Source organism: Ochlerotatus camptorhynchus, unplaced genomic scaffold (assembly GCF_037179485.1).
Source record: "Ochlerotatus camptorhynchus isolate MF236.1 unplaced genomic scaffold, CSIRO-AGI_Acam_v1.1 ptg000417l, whole genome shotgun sequence".
NCBI lineage: Eukaryota > Metazoa > Arthropoda > Insecta > Diptera > Culicidae > Ochlerotatus > Ochlerotatus camptorhynchus.
Window position 1 is genome coordinate 841,820 of NW_027040903.1, and position 24,770 is coordinate 866,589.

At 41.3% G+C, this 24,770-nt stretch overlaps 1 protein-coding gene across 1 annotated transcript in view; it reads right to left on the reverse strand.

The window, feature by feature from the left end:
• LOC135711062 (uncharacterized) overlaps positions 1–24,770 on the reverse strand; it is an 84,792-nt gene that overhangs the window by 23,027 nt on the left and 36,995 nt on the right. Inside the window, exon 3 of the mRNA XM_065233806.1 lies at positions 7,907–8,954. Coding sequence (XP_065089878.1) covers positions 7,907–8,954 — 1,048 coding nt within the window. The remainder of the gene's footprint in view (positions 1–7,906; positions 8,955–24,770) is intronic.

Here is a 24,770-nt window from a genome sequence, read left to right on the forward strand (position 1 = left end):
GTTTTACACATGATCGGTAGGTGTCTTGCCCCCAGGCTTTAGATATGTATTTTTCAAAAAATCATAGCTCAGACATGATTGTAACAAGTTGTAGTGAATCAATTGAATCAATGCTCGCACACCTGGACCCTTCTTACACGAAACGAAAATCAATTATTTTATTCATGTGCTTCACTTATACATTTTTGCCAAAACCTAAGCCTTATACATTCCATAAGACATACCACATAGGTCATATAAGAATGCATTAAAGGTATGTGTGACCGCTTATACATTTCATTTGACACATGATCGTCATTAACTTTTTGCAAGGCGTCTGTTTATTACTTGACTTATACATTTTATGAATAATCAGCAATAGAAATTTGCCAAAAGGTATAAGGAGATTTCTATCCGTGTATCGACTCATCAACTCATGGACCGAGGACCAACGGATGATTAGTATTTGATGTAATCTATCAGCAGTGCTGTTAATTTTTATATCATTCGATTGAAGATGAACCAATACAACAATTCAATCAATTCTGTGAAAACGAATTCTCACATGACCATAATTTGAAGAGCCCCTTTCTCATTCGAAGCTCATTGTCACTGTCAATTGAGTCACTCACTTTCATTTGATATACGACAGTGGAGTATGGAAGAAACCATACAAAATGGTCCGAACAGACAATTCGAACCGATGTCGACCCAATGTCGTGTTGTTGTCGGGTCAATTTTGGGTTTATGTCGAGTCATCGTCGGATTGGGATTTGGTAGAAGTCAGGTTGGTATCGGGTTGGCTTAGCTTTTTCGCTGGAATGTCGACAAGAGCTCCGTTTGTGTGTAGGTTACACTCAATTGGATAATATCAAGCGTTTTTCAAATGAGAATGATCCATGCCTTCGTCGAATGAAATCCAAGCCTCGTTACATTACTGAGGTGATATATTCAGGCCTCCATTGTAAAAAATCGTTAATAATAGAAATCGGTGGAACGATTCGGAAAAATAATACGTATATTTAGATAACTGTGGCGTACGCCTGATCCGGTTCGGAAGACATTGTTAACTGCTTTCGAGGATTTAATTTAATTGAAATAGTTTATTGTAACCGATAATGAACGATCGTCGGTCATAGCTTGTTGTGATGTAAGTGGCACGGTGGCCTTAGAGCGACCGTTTTTGCTTACTGAGCAGAAGATCGTGGGTTAGAACCAAAGCCCCTTACACTACTGAGCATAATGACATTCGGTTAAGAAAACGAGTACGTAAAAGAAGCCATATTTGAGTTTAGGGAAGACCTGTTGATTGGAGATCCATATCAAATTCTTCTCAAGAGCAGTTGTTGTCTTCGTTGGTGAGGTCGTCGAAACATAGTAACAACAAATTAAACGGAAATTTGATCGTAATTGTTTTGTGAGCAGTTTCTATTGCATGCACTCCGCAAGTTAGGTTGGACTGTATTTCTTCTGCAATCTTACCCAGCTCGATGTATGCTGATAAATATCCAGGCATTAAAAGAGCGTCGTAAATATGCTATGATTTCATTCGTAAACGATATCGTATCACATCGCATTGATTCAATAGAACTATTGTCATCCTTAAATTTACACATAAACAGGCGCGTCCAGATAATTCCCAGTCAGCAATCCAGCAGTTCTACTACTCAATCGAATGGTCCAACTAACAGCGAACCCCAATCTCTCACCCAGCCGAATACTGACAATGCTAGCCAGCGTAGTACCAGCAAAGCCACCACCCTGACTGATAGTGGGAACACGAACCACCCTGGTGGTAACAGGAATAGTACCGGGCCTTTGAGCGTAGCAAGACTAGGCCAGACGTCTGACGACACGGTAGCTTTTTATGTGACCCCGTTTGCCCCAAACCAGAAAGAGGACGACGTAAAACAGCATATCCTTGATATTGCAAATGTTGATTCTTCGTCGGTGAATGTTGTCAAGCTAGTTCCTCGTGGGAAACGTTTGGACGATCTATCATTTGTTTCCTTCAAGGTGATCGTTTGCAAAACTGTATCCAACGTGGTGGGTGATCCTTGGTACTGGCCAGAAGAAGTCACTGTCCGTGTGTTCAAACATGTTCAAAAAAAAACGGTTCTGCTGCATCGCGTCCGAACCTGCCGTGAAAAAAACAATCATCAATCAGCCAGCCTCTCATAGTGGATTTAAAATAAACAGTTCCATCCCGGGATGCAACAACCCAAGCCATTTGGAAGCCCCTTATCCCTCCATCACAGTCGTGTCTCTCCGGCCAGCGCTCAGCAGTCAGCCCGGACCTGTGTATGGTTAGGGAGACCGGGTCTTCCAGGCCATCACTTCAGGCAAGTTCACTTCCTCTGTTTGTCATTATGTACCTGATACTCGCTACGTTTCCAGCCGAATTCCTTCATCACATTATCCTGCATCATCATTCATCAGCCCACTGGGATGCATGCCTGCAAGCCTCATGGAAACCCCTAATCCTCATTGCAATCGAGCCCCCCCGGCCAGCGCCCTGCAGTCATCCCGGTCCTGTGTATGAGTATGGAGAGGGGATCTTCCAACCAGTTACCACAGGCAAGTATACTCACGTTACGAACTATGCACTTCCTGAATCGTCTATTGCTTCCAGTTGCTTCATACCACCACGTTTTCGTGTGGAAAACAATATTGCCAGCGTTCGGAGTCAACCCGATCAACAAATTGCATCGCTTGGAATCAAATCAAAACCAAATCCGTCTGAACAGTTCATCTCTATTTATTATCAGAACGTCAGAGGCTTACGGACCAAAATTGTTCAGCTACGCTTACTACTGTCTGGCTGTGATTATGACGTGCTAGTTTTCACACAGACTTGGCTACGAGAAGACATCGGCAGCGCTGAAATTTCTTCGGATTACACCTTATTCAGATGTGACCGCAGTGAATTGACCAATCAGTACTCGCGTGGAGGAGGAGTGCTCGTCGGGGTCAAAAACAACATCGTTTGTGAACCTGTCACTTTGCCGAACTGCGACCAACTGGAACAAGTGGCAGTTTGCGTAAGGTTGGGGCATCGTTCCCTTTACATCGTCACCATTTACCTTCCGCCGAATTCATGCTCCGACTTATATTCAGCTCATGCAAAAGCAGTTCAGCATATGTCAATCCGTTCTTCAGAAGGTGACATTATTCTATCACTGGGCGACTTTAACCTGTCGAATTTGCGCTGGCATTTGGATGGTGATATAAATGGTTACATTCCCTCAAACGTTTCTTCGGAACACGAACAATTCCTCATCGAAAATATGTTTGTTAACGGCTTCCAGCAGATAAACAGTTTCGTCAACATGAACGGTAGGCTTCTCGATCTCGTGTTCGTCAACCTACCTGAGCATCTAGACGTCATCGCACCCTCTACTCCACTGTTACCCGTTGACAATCATCACGATCCATTCATTTTACTACTCGACGAGAGCAGCGACGATCTGGCTGCAATGGACGACCAAGACGAGAGTTTCAACTTCGATTTTAAAGCATGCGACTACGATCTCCTAAACAACGCGTTTGCTGGTATCGACTGGGATCTTCTACTGCAGAACAGAACAGTGGACGAAACACTTGCAGTTTTTTATGAAAAGCTGTACGAAGTTTTTATCGAGCATGTACCTCGGAAAAGGCGACCCATTACCTCAGTTTTCAGCAAACCATGGTGGACTATCGAGCTGAGACATCTCCGGAATAATCTCAGGAAATGACGCAAACGGTTCTTCTTAACAAGGACTGATAGCGACAAAGTTAACCTCCGCGAAGTGGAAACGTCGTACAAGGAACTTCTTTTCTCGTCATATAGAAACTATGTATCGGGAATCGAATCTTGTGTGAAACAAAACCCTGCATCTTTCTGGGATTTTGTTAAGAAACAGAAATCTTCCACCCGGATTTCATGTAACGTTCATTACGACGGAACTCATGCTTGCACCAACGCTGAAGCTGCTGACCTGTTTGCGACGTTCTTCGAGAGTGTGTTCACTAATGTGTCACCTGTACTTCGACATGACAGCTTTGCCCATATTACTACACATAACATCACGCTTCCTGTTCTCCAGTTTTCTTCACAGGAAATTCAAAAATCTCTTGAAGATGTAGAAACGAACAAAGGGCCTGGGACAGACGGCATTCCTTCACTGTTATTGAAACAATGTTCGTCCACACTGACATCTCCAATCGCTCGATTGTTCAACCGTTCGCTGCAGGACAGGACTTTTCCAACTGCGTGGAAAACGGCATCGATTGTACCAATCCATAAATCTGGCAGCTGTAATCGCGTGGATAATTATCGTGGGGTGTCTAAACTTTGCTGCCTAAGCAAGGTTTTGGAAAAGTTGGTCCACAAGTTCTTGTATAATGCCTTTTCCTCGATTATCTCTGAGAGCCAGCACGGGTTCATGAAACATCGGTCTACAACAACAAATCTGATGTGTTACGTCACCAAACTGTCTCGTGAAATTGAACAAAGAAGGCAAGTATACGCGTACATTGTACATTGATTTTGCTAAAGCGTTCGATACTGTACCGCAAATTCTAGTCACTGATAAAATGAGGCACATAGGATTCCCCGATTGGATAACAGAGTGGCTTTTGTCGTACTTATCGAATCGAAATGCTTATGTGGTTGTTAACTCTGCTCGATCCCATTCATTCAACATCATGTCTGGTGTACCGCAAGGTAGCGTTCTCGGTCCTCTAATATTCAACATTTTTATTAACGACCTGTGCATAATACTTTCATCATTCAAACTTTCCTCATCGGCAAATCTCAAAGTGTATCGCATCGTTGCCTCGTCTTTAGACTGTGACGCTTTGCAGGAGGATATAAACGTCATGCTTATCTGGTGCGGTGACAACGGCATGCACGTTAACAGCAAGAAGTGCAAGATAATATCTTTCACTCGCTGTATCAGTCAAACTCACCATCAGTACTATATGGACGCAGAGACACACGAACGGGTAAATTCCATCTGCGATCTGGGAGTCACCATCGATTCAAAGCTGAGGTTTAACGATCATGTAGGGATTATATCAGCCAAAGCTTTTTCGGTATTAGGATTCATCCGTCGACACGCTTCTGACTTCACCGATGTATATGCTCTAAAAACACTCTACTGTTCGTTGGTGCGCAGTATCCTGGAGTACGCTGCACCAGTTTGGTCGCCGTATTACGTAACACAGACTCTGACGATCGAACGTGTGCAGAAAAGGTTCATAAGATTCGCTCTTCGTCAACTTCCTTGGAACGATCCAGAAAATCTTCCTCCCTATGTCGATCGATGCCAGCTGATTAAACTCGAACCTTTTTCTGCCAGGCGAGTCAACATGCAACGCTTGTTTGTCTTTGACCTCATCAAAGGATTCATCGATTGTCCTGCACTTCTCGAACAGATTCCACTGAATGCTCCACTCAGACGCTTCCGCCACTCGCCACCCCTAGCGGTTCCTTATCATAGGACAAACTACGGCCATAATAATCCATTCGACTCGTGTCTTCGAGCATTCAATAACGTTAGCGATGAGTTCGATTTGAATTTGTCTAAAAATGTGTTTAGTTATAGGATTAAAGATAAGGTTTATGTTTAATTATAAGTTATTCAGTCTGTACGACTAAGTCGAAGATGGTGTAATAAATAAATAAATAAATAAATTTACAATATACACCATCTAGGCACCTACGAAATAGAAATAAATTTTCAACAAACCGCCATCGTACGAATTATGCCAAATTTGGACCCTTTGACCAAATGATGGACACATAACACGCTGCGATAACATAGACTTTACAATGACAAAAACAAAATTGAAGCAATATTTTAATTCCTTGCGTAAAGTCTCCTAAAAATTAATATAACAAAGACAAAAATTTAAACAATAGCACTTAAGGCAACTATTGTAAAACGGTCTACACTGATTGACGACAAATAAAAAAAATAAATAAAAATCAATAAATAACTCAATTTCCGTGAAAATCCGGAACCGTTAATCCGACGTGACCAACAAGTATGATTTATGAAACTCTGATAATTTCTCGATTATTTGCAGGGTGTTTGGTTTATAGCTGCACCACTGAATAAGGTAAGGGAGGCCCCGGTGGGAGTCTACCAACCAAAACTGACTCTTTAGATTCTCATGCAATTTCACGCAATCACACTCACATTGCCAAAAACTGATTCCAAGGTATAACTAAAAAAACCACTCGAACGTTAATTGGTGATGATTGATCTAATTTCCGTCATACTAAGCACAAACCGCGCTTTACCTCTCTTTTCTGAACGAGTTTAAACAAAAAATGGAATAGGGTAGAGAACTACTTCGGCCTAATCACCCATTTTGGGCCTATAGAGCAGAAAACTTCAAATAAATCCATGATTTCAGAGTTAACGGTACGATACTTCAGTTAATAAGCTACAGAACGAAATCAATGAGAACGCGTGATATGAAGGTTTGCACCCATAATTCCCAAAAACAAAAGAAGCGCTCCGACCGAATCAATTTTTATCTTCATCCGATAGGCCGAAGTGAATTCATTGGCGTTTCAATGCGTTAGGCCGAGTTTAGAATCCGTAGAACGAGTTTGGCGTCAAGAAGCAGTGTTAGACTTTTGACAATATCTCAACGATTGGTTTCTCTTTATCAAATCTTACGGTACATACGGAAAGGTAAATACATTTGGAAGCCATCAGTAAAAATAACATTCCGTTTGGTGCTAAGCTGCGCTAGATTAAGAAAGACTAAGTGCGGATTTTGCTTAATAGGCCGAAAATGGGGTAGTTAACCCTATTTCTGTCAAAGATGGCTTCTAAATTTATTCACCTTTCCATACGTACCGTTGGATTTGATAATGAGTAACAAATTGTTGAGATATTGTTTAACATCTAATACTGCTTCTTGATTCTAAATTCGTTCTACGGGTTTCAGTTGCGTCCTAACGCATTAAAACGCCATTAGATTTTCTTCGTCCTACGGATAAACCTAAAAAAAAGGATTCGCTTGGAGCGCTTCTTTTTTTTTTTGAGAACAATTAGCGTAAATATTCAAACTAACGATCTGATCGATAGAACGGAAATGGGCGATTACGACTAAGTAGCGCTTTACCCTAGTATGTTTTGTTAGTTTTCCATCGAATAGTGCAAAAAATAACTACCAAAACATAATGCAAATAAAATGTCATTGGTGATTAAATTTCGCAAGGCAAAACTCCTAGGCGAATAAACTCATGCCTAAGATTTGAGTTTTTCTCAAGATTGTGGGCGGGAAAACCATCAATTTTGAAATTCCCGCATTTTTCTTGCATTATCCCCCCACATCCAACAATTACAATCATTTTTTTTTTTGTATGGACCATTGATTAAATTCCCCCCACATAAACTGTCCATATGGCCCCTAAGGTGCGAAATGCCCAAAAATTTTGAGTGCTTAAAGCGTGCATAATGTAAAGAACCTGCAAATTGCAGGTAACATTTAGCACCTAACAAGTTAGAGCACAATAGAGGTTATTGCGGTGTCATAACTCCATTCCTGAATCGTTCATGCGTTTTCTTAATAAACATAACCATGATAACAACAAGAACCATCTTTATTACACTATACTATTATTTATGAAGTTAATGCTAAAATAATTTCCTACCTATATTGTCATCCGAATGAATCATCCAATTACGGACACTTTCTTAGCGTTCAGTGCCAGTTAAATACCAATAAATTTACAAAACGCTCATATAACACATTCCACCATTCTCTCGTTCTTCTATTCCACTTCTGGCATCTCCAACATCACACAGAGACCGTTTGCCATTCCTGGCAAATAATAATTTATACACTCAGGCAGCATTGATCTTAATTGAACTTAATTAAATCGGTCGCTATAGAGAACAGTAAAAAAATCTACACTTACCTTCCTCATCACTCCCACTATCGAAGAACGCAGCGGCGAAATCGTCCGCTTTCACGTCGACCAGCACTTTCTTGTCCGTACGCTTGAGTGAAGTTGTGCCGGGATCGGCCAGTACGTTGTTCACAAAGGTTGTGGCCAGGGACGACGATGCCATTGGGGCGCCACCGTTCTCCTTGACCGATTTTTGAGGTTTACCCAAATTCGACGAACCGCTACCCGATGGAACGGCCAGTATGCTACCGGAGCCTGACGCCAGGGTGGCATTGAGTGGTGGCGATGCTAATGGACTATTGTTGGATATGAATCGTTTGATAAGATCACTCGAATACTCATCCAGGCTGCCGTCGGAGAGATCGGAAGATGCTAGTGATATGGCATCGAAAAGGTGCTGACTGCTAATGTGCTGATTGTTTATGCTGCTCACAGCTTGCAGTGGATTCGTAAGCAGGTTCATGAGATTCTGAGTTGAGGTGTTTGACATGGCAGTGGTCGGAGGGACATGCGGAGTTGAGGAGGATACATTCGAGGAGTTTGACGCGGTGCTTGTAGATGGAACCGCCGGAGGTATACTGGAAGGTTGCGAGGATGTAGAGGTTGTCGGAGAGTGGTGATGTAGTTGTAAGGAGGATGGCTGCACACGTTCAATGCCAGGTACAATGGCTGCCGGAACTGGTGGTGTAGCCGGTAGGGGTGATGTAGGATCACGCGTGGGCGCTAGTGGAGGCCTCACTTCTGGCAGCTTGGAATAGAGATTCTCCTTGGGCGAGAGCAGTTTCATCTCTCTCAGCTTGGATCGCAACGAGTCGACCCACTCCTGCATGCATTCCCACGTGTTGGTATTGAACCGGGCCACATCGGTGCTGAGCGTTATCACAAATTCGAATTCCTGCTCGACCGGAACGAGCGCGTGCGAGATGTGCTGGACGGTCTGCAGTGAGAGGGACCACTCTGGGCTGTGCGACGGCGCCTGCCGTGGATCGACGTAACCCTCGAGAAACGCTTCGCAATCGTCATGGACGCAGAACACGACCCAGTAACGGTCCGCTTTCTAAAAGCAAAAGCAGAAAAAAAAGAAAGGCCAATTAATCAACGGCGAATTTCGTCGCTTTTGTTTTCGTTTCGGATGCACGGTGAATTCAGAGAATTAGGTGATGGGTAAAGGGGGATTAATGGGTTGAATGGTGAATAATAATGATCACGATTGATTGGCTTGCTGATTCTTTAAACAGTATAGCTAGGTCTTGGGAAAATTTCAAAGGGTCGTCGAACCAATTCAGAAAATCTCGTTCATAGTATTCACAGCGATATTGACTAGTTAGCTTTTGTGAGATGAGATGACATTTGAGTGCCAAAAATGACTCAACAGTGCAGAGAAGATGTAATTAATGATTTTGAAACGGATTTACAGCTTTCCGGTTAACTGATATATAACGGGTTATACCTAATCAGCATAACAGTAGTTCCAGGCCACCGAAAAAATAAATAAATTTTAGATTGTTTCCCCAAGAAACTTCCCATAATTGTTCGCTAGGGGTAATGAACAAATTTTGTACTAAAATTCGTCGATTTTGACTCCCGCATATATATTTTATTTTTTTTTTTGAAAATAGCGTACTCAATATTTTTAATACACAGCAAAAAAATAATTTTGATATCACATCAAAGTGGATGCACTACAATCATGTCGAAAATTTCATGTAATTTTTATGACCACATAAATAAACAAATGCAGTAAAAGCAGCGTAATGTCAGTTCATGCATTGTATTTATGATAATTTTGTCCTTTTTAGCAAGTAATATTACACCATATTTTCGACATGATTGTAGTGCATCCACTTTGACGTGATATCAAAATTATTTTTTTGCTGTGTACATCATAGCACAAATACGGCTCAACTAGCTAATCGAAATGACGTGTGAGACAAAGTTGTACGAAACTAAATTGCCTTTACAGACAAAAACACACACTGGAAAAAAAATCACAAATTTTCGTCACAAAATAGAAAAAAAGCAGCTAAAACTGCAATAACAAAAAAGAAACGCCTAAATTGATTGATGAGCGTTTTAGTTGAATAATTGTATATCCTATAACGTTGTTTTTGCTTTTATTTCTACCATGTAACCATCTAATGCTGTAACTTTGAAGTTTTAAAAAGTACTGTAAAGCAACCATTAATGGACTTTTTAAACTGAATCACGAATTACAGGTCTTTTTGTGCGTACCAAATTACTTTTAGTTAGCCTTTAGTCATAACGAGTGCTCCAGGTGTACCCAGGGTAGTTCCCAGTTCCTGTCATAGACACACATTGGTCACATCCGGATATGTTCCGGATACCTTCGGGGAAGCCAAAACCTAATATGACCAAAACCCTTCATACGACATATTCCATCACAGAAGATTTTAGCATGAACATGAGCCCGCGGTTGCTGCTCCGTTATTGCCAGAACAGCTGTAATTACACAGATAACCAACAGATGATGCTTGTGACTACCTATCATCCTCAATGTGTAAAAACTGATGATCTTAAACTTTATAATAGGCAATTAGTGCCGACCGCGACCGAGTGCAGGATTATTAAGGAATGGTTAGCAATATGTTGACGTGATACGCTTTGTTACAAGCCGATAAATCCTCTGCACTTCCACTAGAAATCACTCTGGTATTGATTACAATGGTTGGGTGTACAGCAAGGTTCGTTTTGGTAAACGATACGCTGAATTCGAGTGATGTGTTCATATTAACATATAAAGCGACTAACTCATCTTGAATGTAAAAGGGCTTGAGATTAAACCCATGATGTTCTGCTCAGTAAGCAAAAACGGTAGCTCTAAGGCCACCGAGCCCCTCATATCTACATCATAACATCTATTTTTTTTTGGATTTGAACCACTGCGACTATAAATCTTATCTATTGTGGTATACCCCTGTTTTAATATCGCATCTGTTCAGAACGACGAGTTACCATTTAGGGTAACTGCCATTATTGCCTGATAGTGCGGAATACCCCAATCTGGTATGATTCTTAGAATGAATTCAACCATCACTTTGGGATTATCTAACCAAATGTCAGAAGGAATTAGTATGCCCTTGTTAAAATATTGACTTCTGTGCACGAATAGTGCCAAACAGTCGCAGAGCAAATATTGAGAGGTTGCTGTCTCACAGGCACAAAACCGACAGATATGTATTTGACTTCGATTCAAATGATATCTAACGGGACAGTGTAATTTTTTATTTTAATATAGTATTTTTTCCGTAATTCCTTTGTTTGGAGTTATAAAACGTTTGGATTGCCTTGAAGTATTCGTAGCAGCCCAGTATGACTGTATCTTATTGTCGTCCAATTTCATTATTTCCATTTGTTTTACATATTTAGATACCCCACAGAAAGTTTCTGATCCTATAAATTGGATACTTGAGCCTTGTCTTGCGAGTAAATCGGCTTTTCCGTTTCCTTCGATTCCGCAATGGCCTGGTACTCAGTACAGATAAACCTAGTTTTTGACTGCCAGCTGCTTCAGAAATATTATACCAGTTTGATTGGCATGTGCTGCCTGGCTATCTGAAAATATCCTAATTCGGGTGTGCCGAAAATTCTTTTTTAGACAAATATATACACATTCTAAGATATCGTACATTTCTGCAAGAAAACATTTATCCATCTTCCCATTTGTATTGAAACGTTAAGCCCTGGGCCTGTGATCCCAGCTCCAGCTATCATTCATTTTTGAACCATCTGTGTAGAAAATAATTGATCCTGGTGGAATGATTGGCCCTACTAATTCCCATGTTTCGCTGTAACCTTTAACAACTTTATACGGTATATCTACGTATAGCCTTTTTTCTATCCAGTCTTCGTCCATTACTACTAATTTAATCCAGAGAAAATCATCTGCGTAGCCTTAGCGCACTCTTTTCAGTTTTCATTTGCACGTAAGAACTGCCTCCATGGGCTTTGATGATGTGCTGTGCATTGCTCCTGTTATGGCCATGCAGTACAAATGTTGATTTTTTTTTCTAGATTGTTCTGGGTCACGCTTTGTTCGTTTTTTTTTTAATTTAGGCCACCAAACTAATTGAGCGTGTACTATTCTAGGTCTAACAATAACCGTGTAGATCCAATGAATAATTTTTGGATTAAGTCCCCATTTTTTTCCAAATATTTTTTACTAACCCAGAGAGCATTACCTGCTCTTAGTGTAAGTTCTAATTAAGTTTATCATCTAGAATGACCCGATTCAAACAATTGTCATCCACTAACCTCGCGAGTGACCGCGAGTAATCGGTCAAATCGTTTGATTTTAGATTTAAGACATTTATAATGTATAAAGAAAATGATTACTTGGCTCTGTAAAGTTTATTCGATTGAGCCTGTAGTATCCGTCTATATTCCGCCGAGTGCAATCCAGGGTAGTCAGGCCGCACTGAATGAGTTGTTCGAGCAACTAAACGGTCCGGTTATATTTCTGGGCGACTTCAACGCGCACCATCTCGCTTGGGGGTCACAAACATCAACCGCTCTCGGCAGATTCATTGCCGAAAAAACCCTGGACAAACAATTAGTGATTCTCAACAACGGCTCCGCTACTCGTATCGATCCGGCTACAGGTAACACTTCGGCAATCGACCTGACATTCTGCTCCGAGTATCTGGCACGTAGGTTTATTTGGCAAACCCTTTCGGACACTTTCAACAGCGACCACTTTCCGATAACGGTATCCATTCCCGGGTGGTCGTATTCGCAAACGACGCGACAAAAATGGCTTTACGAACAAGCCGACTGGTCGTTATACGAAAGCATCACAGCCGAAAGTATTCGATCAGGTATCGAGTGGGACGTCAACAGTTTCACCGAAATTAACATCGACGCAGCAACTAAGTCCATACCACGAACCAGTGGTCGTGTTGGACCTAAAGCGGTACCATGGTGGTGCCCCGAAGTAAAGGTGGCTATTCGACGGCGAAGAAAATGTTTACGATCTCTGCGACGTCTACAACATTCCGATCCAAACCAACACGAAGCATTGGCTAGATTCCAGGAAGCCAGAGCAGCGGCACGACAGGCTATCAACCAAGCCAAAACGAATTCGTGGGATAAATTCGTAGCGAAAATCTCACCAACTAGCTCGACCACCGATTTGTGGAGAACGGTCAACTCTCTGCGAGGCAATCGACAACAACGGACCGTAGTGCTCAAGCGAGCAGATGGATTCAAGGACAAGCGGAGGAATTAGCGAAATGCTATAGTGGAAGATCAGCAACCTCTAGCTACTCTTCATCTTTCCAGATGATTAAGACAGCAGCCGAACGAGAATCCATGGATCAAACACCGACACCGACCGATGATGTCTACAACATCGATATCACCCTTAACGAACTCCTGTGGGCCCTCGACAAAGGGCAGGTCCCGATTTAATTGGGTATCCGTTACTCCAACGTTTGCCACTGTCCGTGAAAATGACGCTTCTTGAGCTTCTTAACAGAATCTGGGACGAGGGTGTGTTTCCCGTTAGCTGGCGGAATGCTGTCGTCGTACCCATTCCAAAACCGCACTGCAACGACTCCGGACCTGATGCTTTCCGTCCAATATCGCTCACCAGTTGCATGGCGAAGCTGTTCGAGGGGATTCTAAATCGGCGATTGACCACCGAGCTAGAATTGAGTGGACGTCTTGACAAACGTCAGCACGCCTTTCGTACAGGCCGCGGCACTGATACCTATTTTGCCGAGTTGGAAAGATCGCTGCCAACCCAAGATGAACACTGCCTGATAGCATCCTTGGACCTGTCGAAAGCATACGATACCACCTGGCGACACGGTGTTCTGCGGACACTAAAATCATGGCGATTACGTGGGCGGATGATGAACATGCTGCAAAGCTTCCTTTCGGAAAGGACATTCCAGGTGTCCGTAGGAGGACATATGTCTCGTAAACACCAGCTGGAAAATGGAGTACCACAGGGTTCCGTTCTATCAGTGACGCTGTTTCTCGTCGCAATGCAGCCTATCTTCCGGGTGATACCAAGAGGAGTCGACACTCTCTTGTACGCAGACGACATTCTTCTCATAGTACGAGGGGCTAAAAATGAAGGCTTACATCGTAAACTGCAGGCCGCCGTCTAAGCTGTCGACAAGTGGACGAAAAGCGTTGGATTCAGCATATCAGGTACAAAGTCGTACACCTTTTATTGCAGTCCGAATGCACGTCGAGATCCTGAGAGTAAAATCGTAATAGACCGAGTATCCATCCCGAAGACAAACCGTTTGAGAGTCCTGGGTGTAACCCTTGACCGAACTCTGAGCTTCAAACCTCATTGTCAAATGGTGAAGAAAGCGTGTGAACCTCGGTTACGAATCCTTCGGATGATCGATGCCAAACATCCACGTGGTGAACGAAAATCGCTACTGCAGGTGGGCTCGGCCCTAGTGACCGCGAAACTGATGTATGGAATCGGAGTAGTTAGCCGAGGAGGACCGGTAACTCTGCAAAACCTTGCCCCAGCATACAATAAAATGGTACGGTTTGCTTCCGGAGCCTTCGTCACTAGCCCGATACAATCGATCATGGCTGAAGCGGGACACTGCTAGCAGCACAATCCATCGCGCGAATTGCAATTCGGATACTAGCAAAAAATCACAACAACAACAGCCTCCCTCTCATTCGACGAGCATCGGATCGCCTCAATGAGCTGACAAACTCAGCGCTCCCCGCTGTCGGTCAACTTGTACGGCAGACCGATCGTCCGTGGCACACACGAAAACCTTCGATCCTGTGGGACGTTAAAAAATGTGTACGAGCCGGCGATCCTCCAGAGAAAGTTCGCCCGGTAGTGCAACAACTACTGTCGACCCGCTTCCACCGATCAACCGTCGTCTACACCGATGGATCCTAACACGACAACACTGTAGGTGCCGCATTCCATAACAATGGTTTAGCGGGAAAGTACAGCCTCCCGAAGGAATGTAGCGTAACATTTCGAATGAATTAATCATTCTTACGGACTCTGCAAGTTGTCTCCAGGCCTTAGAAGCTGGAACATCTAAGCACCCGTGGATTCAGGAAGTGGAGCAAATATCACGAAACAAATCCGTCCGTTTCTGCTGGATACCTGGACACGCCGGCATCCACGGAAACAACGAAGCTGATCGGTTAGCTAATATAGCGAGAACACAATCTCCCATTGATGTACCAATCCCAGGCGATGATGCGCTGAGAATGGTGATGCAAAACATTCGCCAACGATAGAACGACCAATGGTTCGCGACCAGAGACTCCAAACTAAGAGAAGTCAAAGACGACACGCACAAGTGGACGGAACGGGGAAGCACTTTCGACCAGCGTGTGCTAACATGACTAAGAATTGGTCACACGCGGCTAACCCATACGTACTTGTTGAAGAAGGAAGCCCCGCCCAGTTGTTGTGGAACGGTTTTAGACGTGCGACACGTGATTTTGCAGTGCAAAAACTATGAAAGGCAACGACAAGAGAACAACATTGACACAACAAGCTTACGAGATGCGCTAGGAAACTCTGAGGAGCAAACCACAAATATGCTGAATTTTCTTCGGCAAACTGGACCGTACCGAAAAAATTTAAGGATGTAGAGAAAAGAAGAAGGAACAGCCGAAACCCGGTGTAATGGCAATGAAGATTAAGCAGATAACGGAGCAAGAAAGGAAGGAAGAATGTGAAGAAGATGGAGCAGCCGAAGCCCAGTGTAGCGGCAAGAAGGTAAAGCAGTTAACGAAGCAAGGAAGGAAGGAAGAATGTGAAGAAGATGGAGCAGCCGAAACCCGGTGTAGAGGCAAGAAGGTGAAACAGGTAACTGAGCAAGGAAGGAAGGAAGAATATGATGAAGGCAAACATGTAACTGGATGAAGATCAAAGAAGATGAACTGAGCTGGACCAAATTGATACGGTCATGTAAAGAAGGTGAAGGTCATTAAGAATACAAAACGGATAGAGCATGGAAGAAGAAGAAGAAGATCAACAAAAATTTAATGAAGAAGTAAAGGCGAAACGTAAAATGAAACGGATAAATACGAAGAACATCAAGAATATAAAGCGGAAAATAGCGAAATGAAGAAGACGACACCGAAAGAGAGAAATCGTGAAGACGTGGAAGAGTAACTCAAAGCAAAGGAAATAAAGAAGGATGAAGAAGCTAAGAAAATAATTTGAAGTATGGTGAGAAGAAAGGAGAAGATAGATTAAAAGTGAATGATGAAGAATACCAACAAGCAACAAATGATCAGAAGTGAAGAAGATATAAGAAGATGACAGCCGATTCAGCAAGATGAAGGAGACCCGTCAACAAAATATCAAGATGGCACATAACAAGAAACGGACGAAGACTACGAACAAAAACGAAGATGATGAAGAAAGTAGATGAAGAAAAGGTAGAAGAAGTAAAAGCGAAATTCATTGAGAAGAAGAAGCAAAAGAGATGCAACGATGAACCAGAAGGAGACGAAACAAAGCTAAGTGCAATCAACCATAAACACTAACACTCACACCCACATATCATTACAATAAACAGAAACAGACATGAATGCATCTATGGATGTGAAATGTCTTAAATAAATACAAAAAAAAAAATATTATTATAGTCACTTTAACACTTTTGGGTCATTCGTGACTTGTCCGAGGGTGAGATTTGAACTCGTGACTATGGCGTAAAAGGTATGGATGCTAACCACTACGCCGGGGTCGCCCAAACTTTTTTCGGCCACTATAGCTAAGGTCTCCCAGCTAGCTGTCTCAAAGTTACCTGAAACTGCTTTTTTTTCTAGCAACAATAAGCGCTATTTATAAACTAAAGTAATCGTTTGGACCTATTTACGTAGGGTAAGTGTACTAGTTTTGGCCCTAGTGGTCCAGTTTTTGGCCCTAGGGCCTAAATCAAATTTGAAATAAATGTTCTTGGTTTTATTTTCGTAGATTTATGGCAAAACATATTTAAGATAGGACCAATTTGAGGACCACTAGGCCCTAAAACTGGCACACTTACCCTAGTTTTACTTCTAGCTATTTTAGCAAAAAATTCAACTTTTTTTAATGTAAACGTTAATATCCATCAACACAATATTTTGTGCTGAAATCATAACATTCATGTGTTCAATAACATTCACTTATTGTAATTTCCGTATTGAATACAATGTATTTCAACCAGGCTGAAGAGACGAAGAAATATCATACAGATAAAAATAATATTTCTTCGCCTCTTCGACCTGATCTATATTACTGGTCAAGAGCGTTATGTTGGCTTCTGACCGACTTGAAAATACTAATTAAAAAATCCTTTGATAATCCCCCTGTAGAGCAAGTCGAAAATAGAATGACCGCATTACCTCGACAATTTACAAATTGCCTTTTCGGCCACTCTGTAACTCTTTACTCCTATGATAAATTCTCATCAGCAAACGTCAGTCTGTGTGTGAAACATGGTGGACATTTCCTTGCCCTAAATCCTATAAACTACTGTCAATATTTGCGTGATAAGCCGGTAGTTCACTGCTACCATGGTGGAGTGAAAGGATAGACAAAGTCCGCTAGATTTCATGCACAGATTGTCAGATGTTTATGGGATTTTACCATAGGAATAAAGAGTTGCAGACTCGTCGTCAACGTCAATGCTTACTGAGCTTGCAACCATACATATATCTGCTTCTCAGTCAGAACATGAATAAGGGAAATTGCTCTAATGTTGGTCTTTGAATCTAAGGTTGGGCCCATCGCTAAAAATCTGCTATTTATCAATTTTATCTAGATGAACATTGGGACGGTACCAATGGATATTTTTGGTCGCTATTGAAAATTCGGTCGATTGCTGAATTATGGGCCCAAATTAGGGTCATTTAGGCCGACATTACATTCATTTCCCCTATGTAAGTTTTGTTTTAAACCGGATACTTCGTCTAATAGGTACACACTAGCCCAGGCCTTCGCCATTCGGTAATGTTTGGCCTAAAACTCGAAAATTAGTAAAATGTTTTCCAAGTTTGTACAGACAGTGTTCAGTTAAACCCATTTAATGATAAAAAAATAAAATTTGTTTTTCCGACGTATTCACCTGTTCCAAAACCCGGTAAAAGTCTACCAACTTCGGTCAGCAATGTAAATATACCATCCATCTCAACATCAATTCTTGTCTAGTGATTCATTTTAAAACGTGCCTTAAGCATTTTCCAGCGCTAGAATGTTTACGCTACAAACAGCTGTGTTTTGTTTACGATTGAAAAACAAAATCGCCTTGCAACAAAACATACCTTGATGAAACGTGTTGAACGTGTGCTACGCCGGGTTTGTCCGTGTCAAGTCCGTCCATCGAATGCAGGCTAGGGTAAAAATCCTGTTCCATTGACATAACACTAACGAGCAGCTCGGTGGTGTGCGCCATACGCATATTAGTGTATACTTCAAGCCACTCATTCCGGTCTCCCTTATTGGTACAACAAAGCACGAAACTCAACGGAGGTGTAGGTACCAGTTTGGCGCAATCGTGTTGACACGGGAGACCTTGGACAAATTCGCCATAAATTTATAACCGACCGACATGACAAATGTGTTGACTGTTGTAAAGCGAATTCGAAAATCTGTCAATCGATATGAACCACAAAACCAGTCTTTGAATAGTGCGGTTCAGGCAACTCGGCACGATTCAGAAAGGGGTTGATCTACGCCTCTACACGAAACACGATAGAGTATAGTCATAGTTTGAAAGCCACTTTGAAGGTCAAGAGGCATACTTACGAAAAATGAAAGCGACTTTTCAAAGCCTGATGGATTGATAGCTGTCACGCTGTGGCGAGCCTTTGCTCAGCAGGATGGAACATCGAATCGCAGTGTAATGGCATAAATTTATAGTGTGCAATTTGAGCAATAATGTCACAGACCAGTCAAAACACAGCAGTTGCATGATATTTATGCTTCGCTGATGCTCGTAATTTAATCTGATTTCTTCGTTCCTATTAGTCGATTACGTGTGCTTTTTTACTACAGGAGAGTAAGCCCACGCAAGCGCGATTATATCGTCGTTATGGCATTTTCTCCACTCGTTATTATTGTTTTTGCCTAGTGCTGATGAATGATCTTCCGATGCATATGGCTGGCTGGTTGGCAGGCTGGGGATGTGGAGTCCAAGCGAGGTGAAATGCCAAAACGGCTATACAAACGAAAGAGAATTGAATTCGTAATCCATATGTACGCGGCTGCCAAGAAGAGTGAAAACTTTGCAGCAGTCAGTCTAGTTAGTGTTAGCATTTTTACGCTTCCTTGCTCTAGAGCTGTTTTCGCTTTTATTTTCATTTTCTCCAATTTATTTCGGTAACACATTGTTGTCAAGAAACGAACCCCCGATAGCAACCGTCACATGGCCATAGAGGCATGCACCACGCACCTCTGCCGCCGAAACCGAATTCATAAGGCTCAGACCGTGTGCCATCAGTATCGTAACCGGTAATTTTCTAATTATCGCTCGACTGCATGCCGTTCATTATTGCTGCTGGATTGGAAGTTTGTGCACTAATTAAGGCGGGTGTGAAGTAGGTAGTAAATTGTTAGCTAATTACATCAGTGTTTGATTTTTAATAGAACATTTTTTCGGCTGTCATGTATTGAATCAAAATGGATCACTATTGTGTAGTTCTGTTAAGGACAATATTGATAGAATTCACAAATGGCCGCAATCATGGCTGGTTTTACAAGGCAAATCATTCGTGACAACGGCCATTTGTGGATTATATCAACTTTGTAATTAAGTGGAAAAAATTATTGTGGAGTTATGCTTTCGGAAAAAAAAACACAGATGTACAATATTATCTTTTTGTTTGTTTTGTGGATTCAAGAGGCGAACCCGGAGTGTATCCAGATCTATTATAACTTTCCCACTAGCAAAAAATTTCGTCCCGTGATCGCAGTAGAGATGTAGAGAGGTATACAATGTTTAGGATCTTGAAAATTTTATAATTCCAAGTTCTGAAATTTTGTAAAAATTTAGTATCTTAAAATTTTGGGATAGCCTCATAATCTAAATAATTTTGTCAAGTTTGGGTATCTTGAATGTTTCTACTAAAACCTTTAAACCTTTAATTAGGGAAACGCCCATTAGAGTGGAGCTTACTTCAAAGTTTTTGTTTCTCAAATAGGCATAAAACCTCCTCAGCTTTTCGCATCGACAGAACAATACATTCCAAATGATGCAATATCAACTAAAGACCTTATTCTATTTCTTACTACTACCTATATTTTACTAACCTATTTTTATTAATTGAAAGTGACAGATGAAAGTCGAAGGCATGGCAACAACGATTGAACACGACACATACTACTAATAGATTCATTATAGCCATAATTAGTACGAAATGCCGATATACGAATTGGTGAGAACGGAGGATACGACGACGAATATCAAAATTCAACTCACGCAGGACAATCTATACGAGATTGAACAACATCCGATACAGTGGCGTCGCCCGAATCTCAATCTACCGGTTCAACAACTCTCAAAACGTAAACAAATAAAACAATATTGGTTCCACTGAACACAAATCTGTGAAACTAGAAAACCATGAGTTTTTTAAACTGATTTGAAAACATGACCCTAAATAACTTTTTCAAAGTTGTTGAACAGGTAAATAGTGAGGTTACGCAACACCACTGATCCGATATTAAAGAAACCGTAGTGACATTCCTGTGAACCAAAGAATGCCAAGGTCAATTAGTTTACAATGATCTTCATAACTAGGAAGATTATATCTACACATAGCTGGAAAAAGGGCCTGATCGATTCTCTGCATCAACTTTTTCTTTCGTTATTAACTGAGCTGCAACAACATTCCCTGTTGTATTTGATGATTTGGACGATAAATAAACACCTCATTTACCATGCTATGTTGCAAAAATAGAATGAAAACTGTTTGTATAGCCTTAGTTTGTATGGTTATCAAAACAGAAAGTCGATGAAGAGAATCGATCAAATCAGATAGACCCTTTTTCCAGCTCTGTAAAGATATGTGAACTAGGAAGATTATATGGTCCAAGACACAAGTAGAAGAGCAAAGCGAATACACTTATGTTTGATTGCTTCTAGTTGCTGTATGCTGTTCTGATAGTAAGGAGCCTAGACTACAACTGCATACTCCAATGTAGAGCGAACTACTACGGAACAATACTTCAAACAGTGAATATGCGAGAGTTCCCTTGCAGCACGAAAAATAAAGCCCATGCATTTAGAAGCTTTGGAGGTTACATATCCTACATGGTTGTTAAAAGTAAGATTCGAATCTAAGAGGAAACCCAAATCCTCAATAGTGTTCAAATCGGAGCGTTAGCGTCCACTGAGCATTTGTTGGCACTCAAAACCATACGATTAGTTGCGCACCATTTGGAAAAAAAGGTCAAGCTCTTTCTGAAGGAAATGTGCATCTGATAGGTTATTACATAAAAGAGTTTGAAGTAGTTGGCATACGAGAGCTTAAAAATATGAGCATTCAAAACAAAACCCATGGCGACCAGCAAATCCCGATTAGCAATTTCCCGTTTTTTCCTGATTTTCGGAAATTTTCCCAACTGTGCGATATATATTTAATAAAATAAAACCGAATGCGATTAAGTTGAAGAGATCACAAGGTTAAATGATGACGATGATGATTATATGGAACTACCACTCACTGTAACAAGACAACTGTTGACTGTCCTTGCTGTTCAACTTTATCAAGTTTAATAACCTCTCATTGTACTCAACCTGCCATTGTATGAAGGGTCAAAAACGGGTTGAGTACATCCGTGGGGAACATCGCCCACGTGCATCCACCCGATAGTTGAGAATCTCCTTCCTACAACAGGATCATACAATCGGTTAAAAAACAAGCCATCCAACAGGAGGATGCCCCAATGAGTGGTGAAGAACCCGACCTCTATTCACGAAATGTTAAAGATAGGGAGTTGGAATTTCCACTCTCTCCATCCATTTCGCTTCGATCGGGTGCCTTGGTGGACCCTTCCGTACCCAGCATTTAATGGTTCATAATAATGGAATGAAAGATATACCGCCGCTACTTCTGCAACCGGTGCTAAAAACACCACTCTCGCCATTCCTTCCTCACACAGCAGCGAAAATTTCCAACAACCACTAGCTGAAGAGATCACAAGGTTAAATTGAGCCTAAGACAGCATTATCTGTTTGGTTCTGTGTTCGAAAGCATAAAACTTTGTCTATATTTAAACTACCTCGAAAATTCGCCCAAAAATCTGTACAGGATTTTATTGTATTGATCTCAAGAATTTAGTTTTAATGATTTCTCTTTACTTAGCACACGAAAACGGGGTGTTTGTGGTGGGAAAAAAGTGATTTCCCTATCACAGATTACAAATTTCAGTGCCTAGCACCGAAAAAACCTCTGTTTATGCGTTTAGATTAGCATTGTAAGTCCTTCTTACATGGAGAGTTACGCTATGGAACGACTTGCTATACCCCGCTTCAATCAACAAAAAATCCGGGAAATTATAATTGAGGCGTAGCATAGCAAGCCGTTCCATAGCATAATTCTCTAAGTAGGAGGGACTTAGAATGCTAATCTAAAAGTATAAACAGAGGTGTAAGATGTAGCGTTCTGAAGAAAACTCTACCTTAGTAAACCTTGAAATTACAGACCTTCCTCAACGCTTCTGCTCTTACTGTTTATCCATTCCATTTCGTATGTAGCTTGTAGAAACAATTATCTGAATAGTAATAAAAGTAACAAATGTGTCTTGATTACAGACCCTACAACAGCGAGATTGCCCGGTCGACAGCATTAGTGCCTAATCATTCTTTATATTCCATTTGAGGGATATCATATAAAACAACAAACGGCCCCGTTTTAGGGCCACTATTTAAGACAATTATAGAGATAAATTAAAGATTTTTGAGCAATTAAACTTATCAATTCCAAAAACAAATGCACCAACCAATCACGGTCCTAAGTCAAGTTTCCGTTCGTGCCCCTAGGAACAGACTCTTCTACTTTTTAGTTTTAAAACATGTGCCAAAGCCAATATCACTTACGTGAAATTGAGAAACTGTTGAAATCATTGAAACAAGATTATTTTCCTGCTAGATTATTAAAATCCCGACTTGCCACCCTGCTAATTGGAATATATATATATCGGACTTAGAATTTACAATATCACAGACTTTAATTGAACTAGGTATTAACATGTATTTTAAGTCTCCAATCAAATTACAGGTTATTTTCAATTCCCAGTTAGTTCCCGGTTTTCCGAATCAGTGGCCAACTCTAGCTCTATTTCGCGTGAAATCTAACTTATTAGTATTTATTTACTCATTTGAATGGGGTTTAATATTTATGTAACATAAGGATAGACGCCCTTGGTGTTTTCGAACGGAAGGTGTTGCGTACCATCTACGGTGGAGTGCAGATGGATGACGGAACGTGGAGGAGGCGAATGAACCACGAATTGCACCAGCTGCTGGGAGAACCATCCATCGTCCACATTGCAAAAATTGGGCGACTACGGTGGGCTGGGCACGTCGTAAGAATGCCGCACGACGACCCAGTGAAAATGGTTCTAGAATGCGACCCAACAGGAACAAGAAGAAGAGGGAGCAAGGTGGATCGACCAAGTAGAAGGCGACTTGCGGACCCTTCGCAGACTACGAGGCTGGCGAAGTGTGGCCATGGATCGAGTAGAGTGGAGACCAGTGCTGATTAAAATCCTTTCTTCTACACTCAATTTAGCTGAAAATAAAGAAAACCTTAACAGATAGACCAACTACCTGCATGAATTTGAATTTTGATATAAACAAATTCCCTTGATCTAGGCAACCTCTGAGTATCAAAAATAACATTTGTTTTTCTTCATTCGTGGCTGGATTCTTATTATCGCCTCTGTTGTTGTAAATATTGATATTCGTTTTCATCTTGGTCGGGATGATATTGAGGATCAAATGCAAAATGATTATTTTCATTTTAAACAACTTATGATGTGTACCAATTATGGCCTATGGGAATTCCATAGGCCATAACTGGAACACACCATAATAGGAACGTATGGCCATAACTGGTACACCTACCCTATAGCGCTGAAGAACGTGGTTTTTAGACATAAGTCGACGGCAAATTATTGTCTCAAGCTGAACTGATGATAATATCGATGATTTAGGCAGTGTGGTCGACAATATTCAAAATAATCATTTTGCCCAAAATGTCGTTGATTATTTTGCTTTTGAGGATCACTTCTGATTTTGACAATTTTGGGTTTGATAATCGAGCACTGGTGAATATCAACAAACGCGTATTCGTTGATGTATAATAAACTCATTTGTTCATTTCGCTCGTTTCGTAACTACGAAGATGTTCAAAACAAACGCAATTCATCGACACCTTCGACTCCTTGCATGTGATGGTAAATGATAAAAACAGACACTGGTGGAGACGACTTCTTCGGACAGCAGAGGACAACAAGGCCTTAGTCTGATTGGTAAGGTAAGTAAGGATAGACATTTTAAATTTGTTTTTAAGTCCAATAACGCTGAAAGATCACCTTTTCGTGGTGCGTTACTGGTATAACATTTACAACCGAAGCCTGCTTCTAGCTACCTCTAACTACAGAACAGGATTATTTTTTTAATCAAAGGAACCCATATCCTTGTTACTGTTTATGCCTTGCTAATATAGTGACAAGACTCGGGTTTTTTCATCGAGGATAATCTTGATCGGATCGGATCTGGATTCGAACCAAGGACCTTGCGATCATTAAACCCATACTTTGACCACTAGACTATCAGAACTTGTATAAGATGGAAGGCAAAAGGCGTATAAGAGATACCTATGTAGTGTGTTTCATGAACACGGTTTG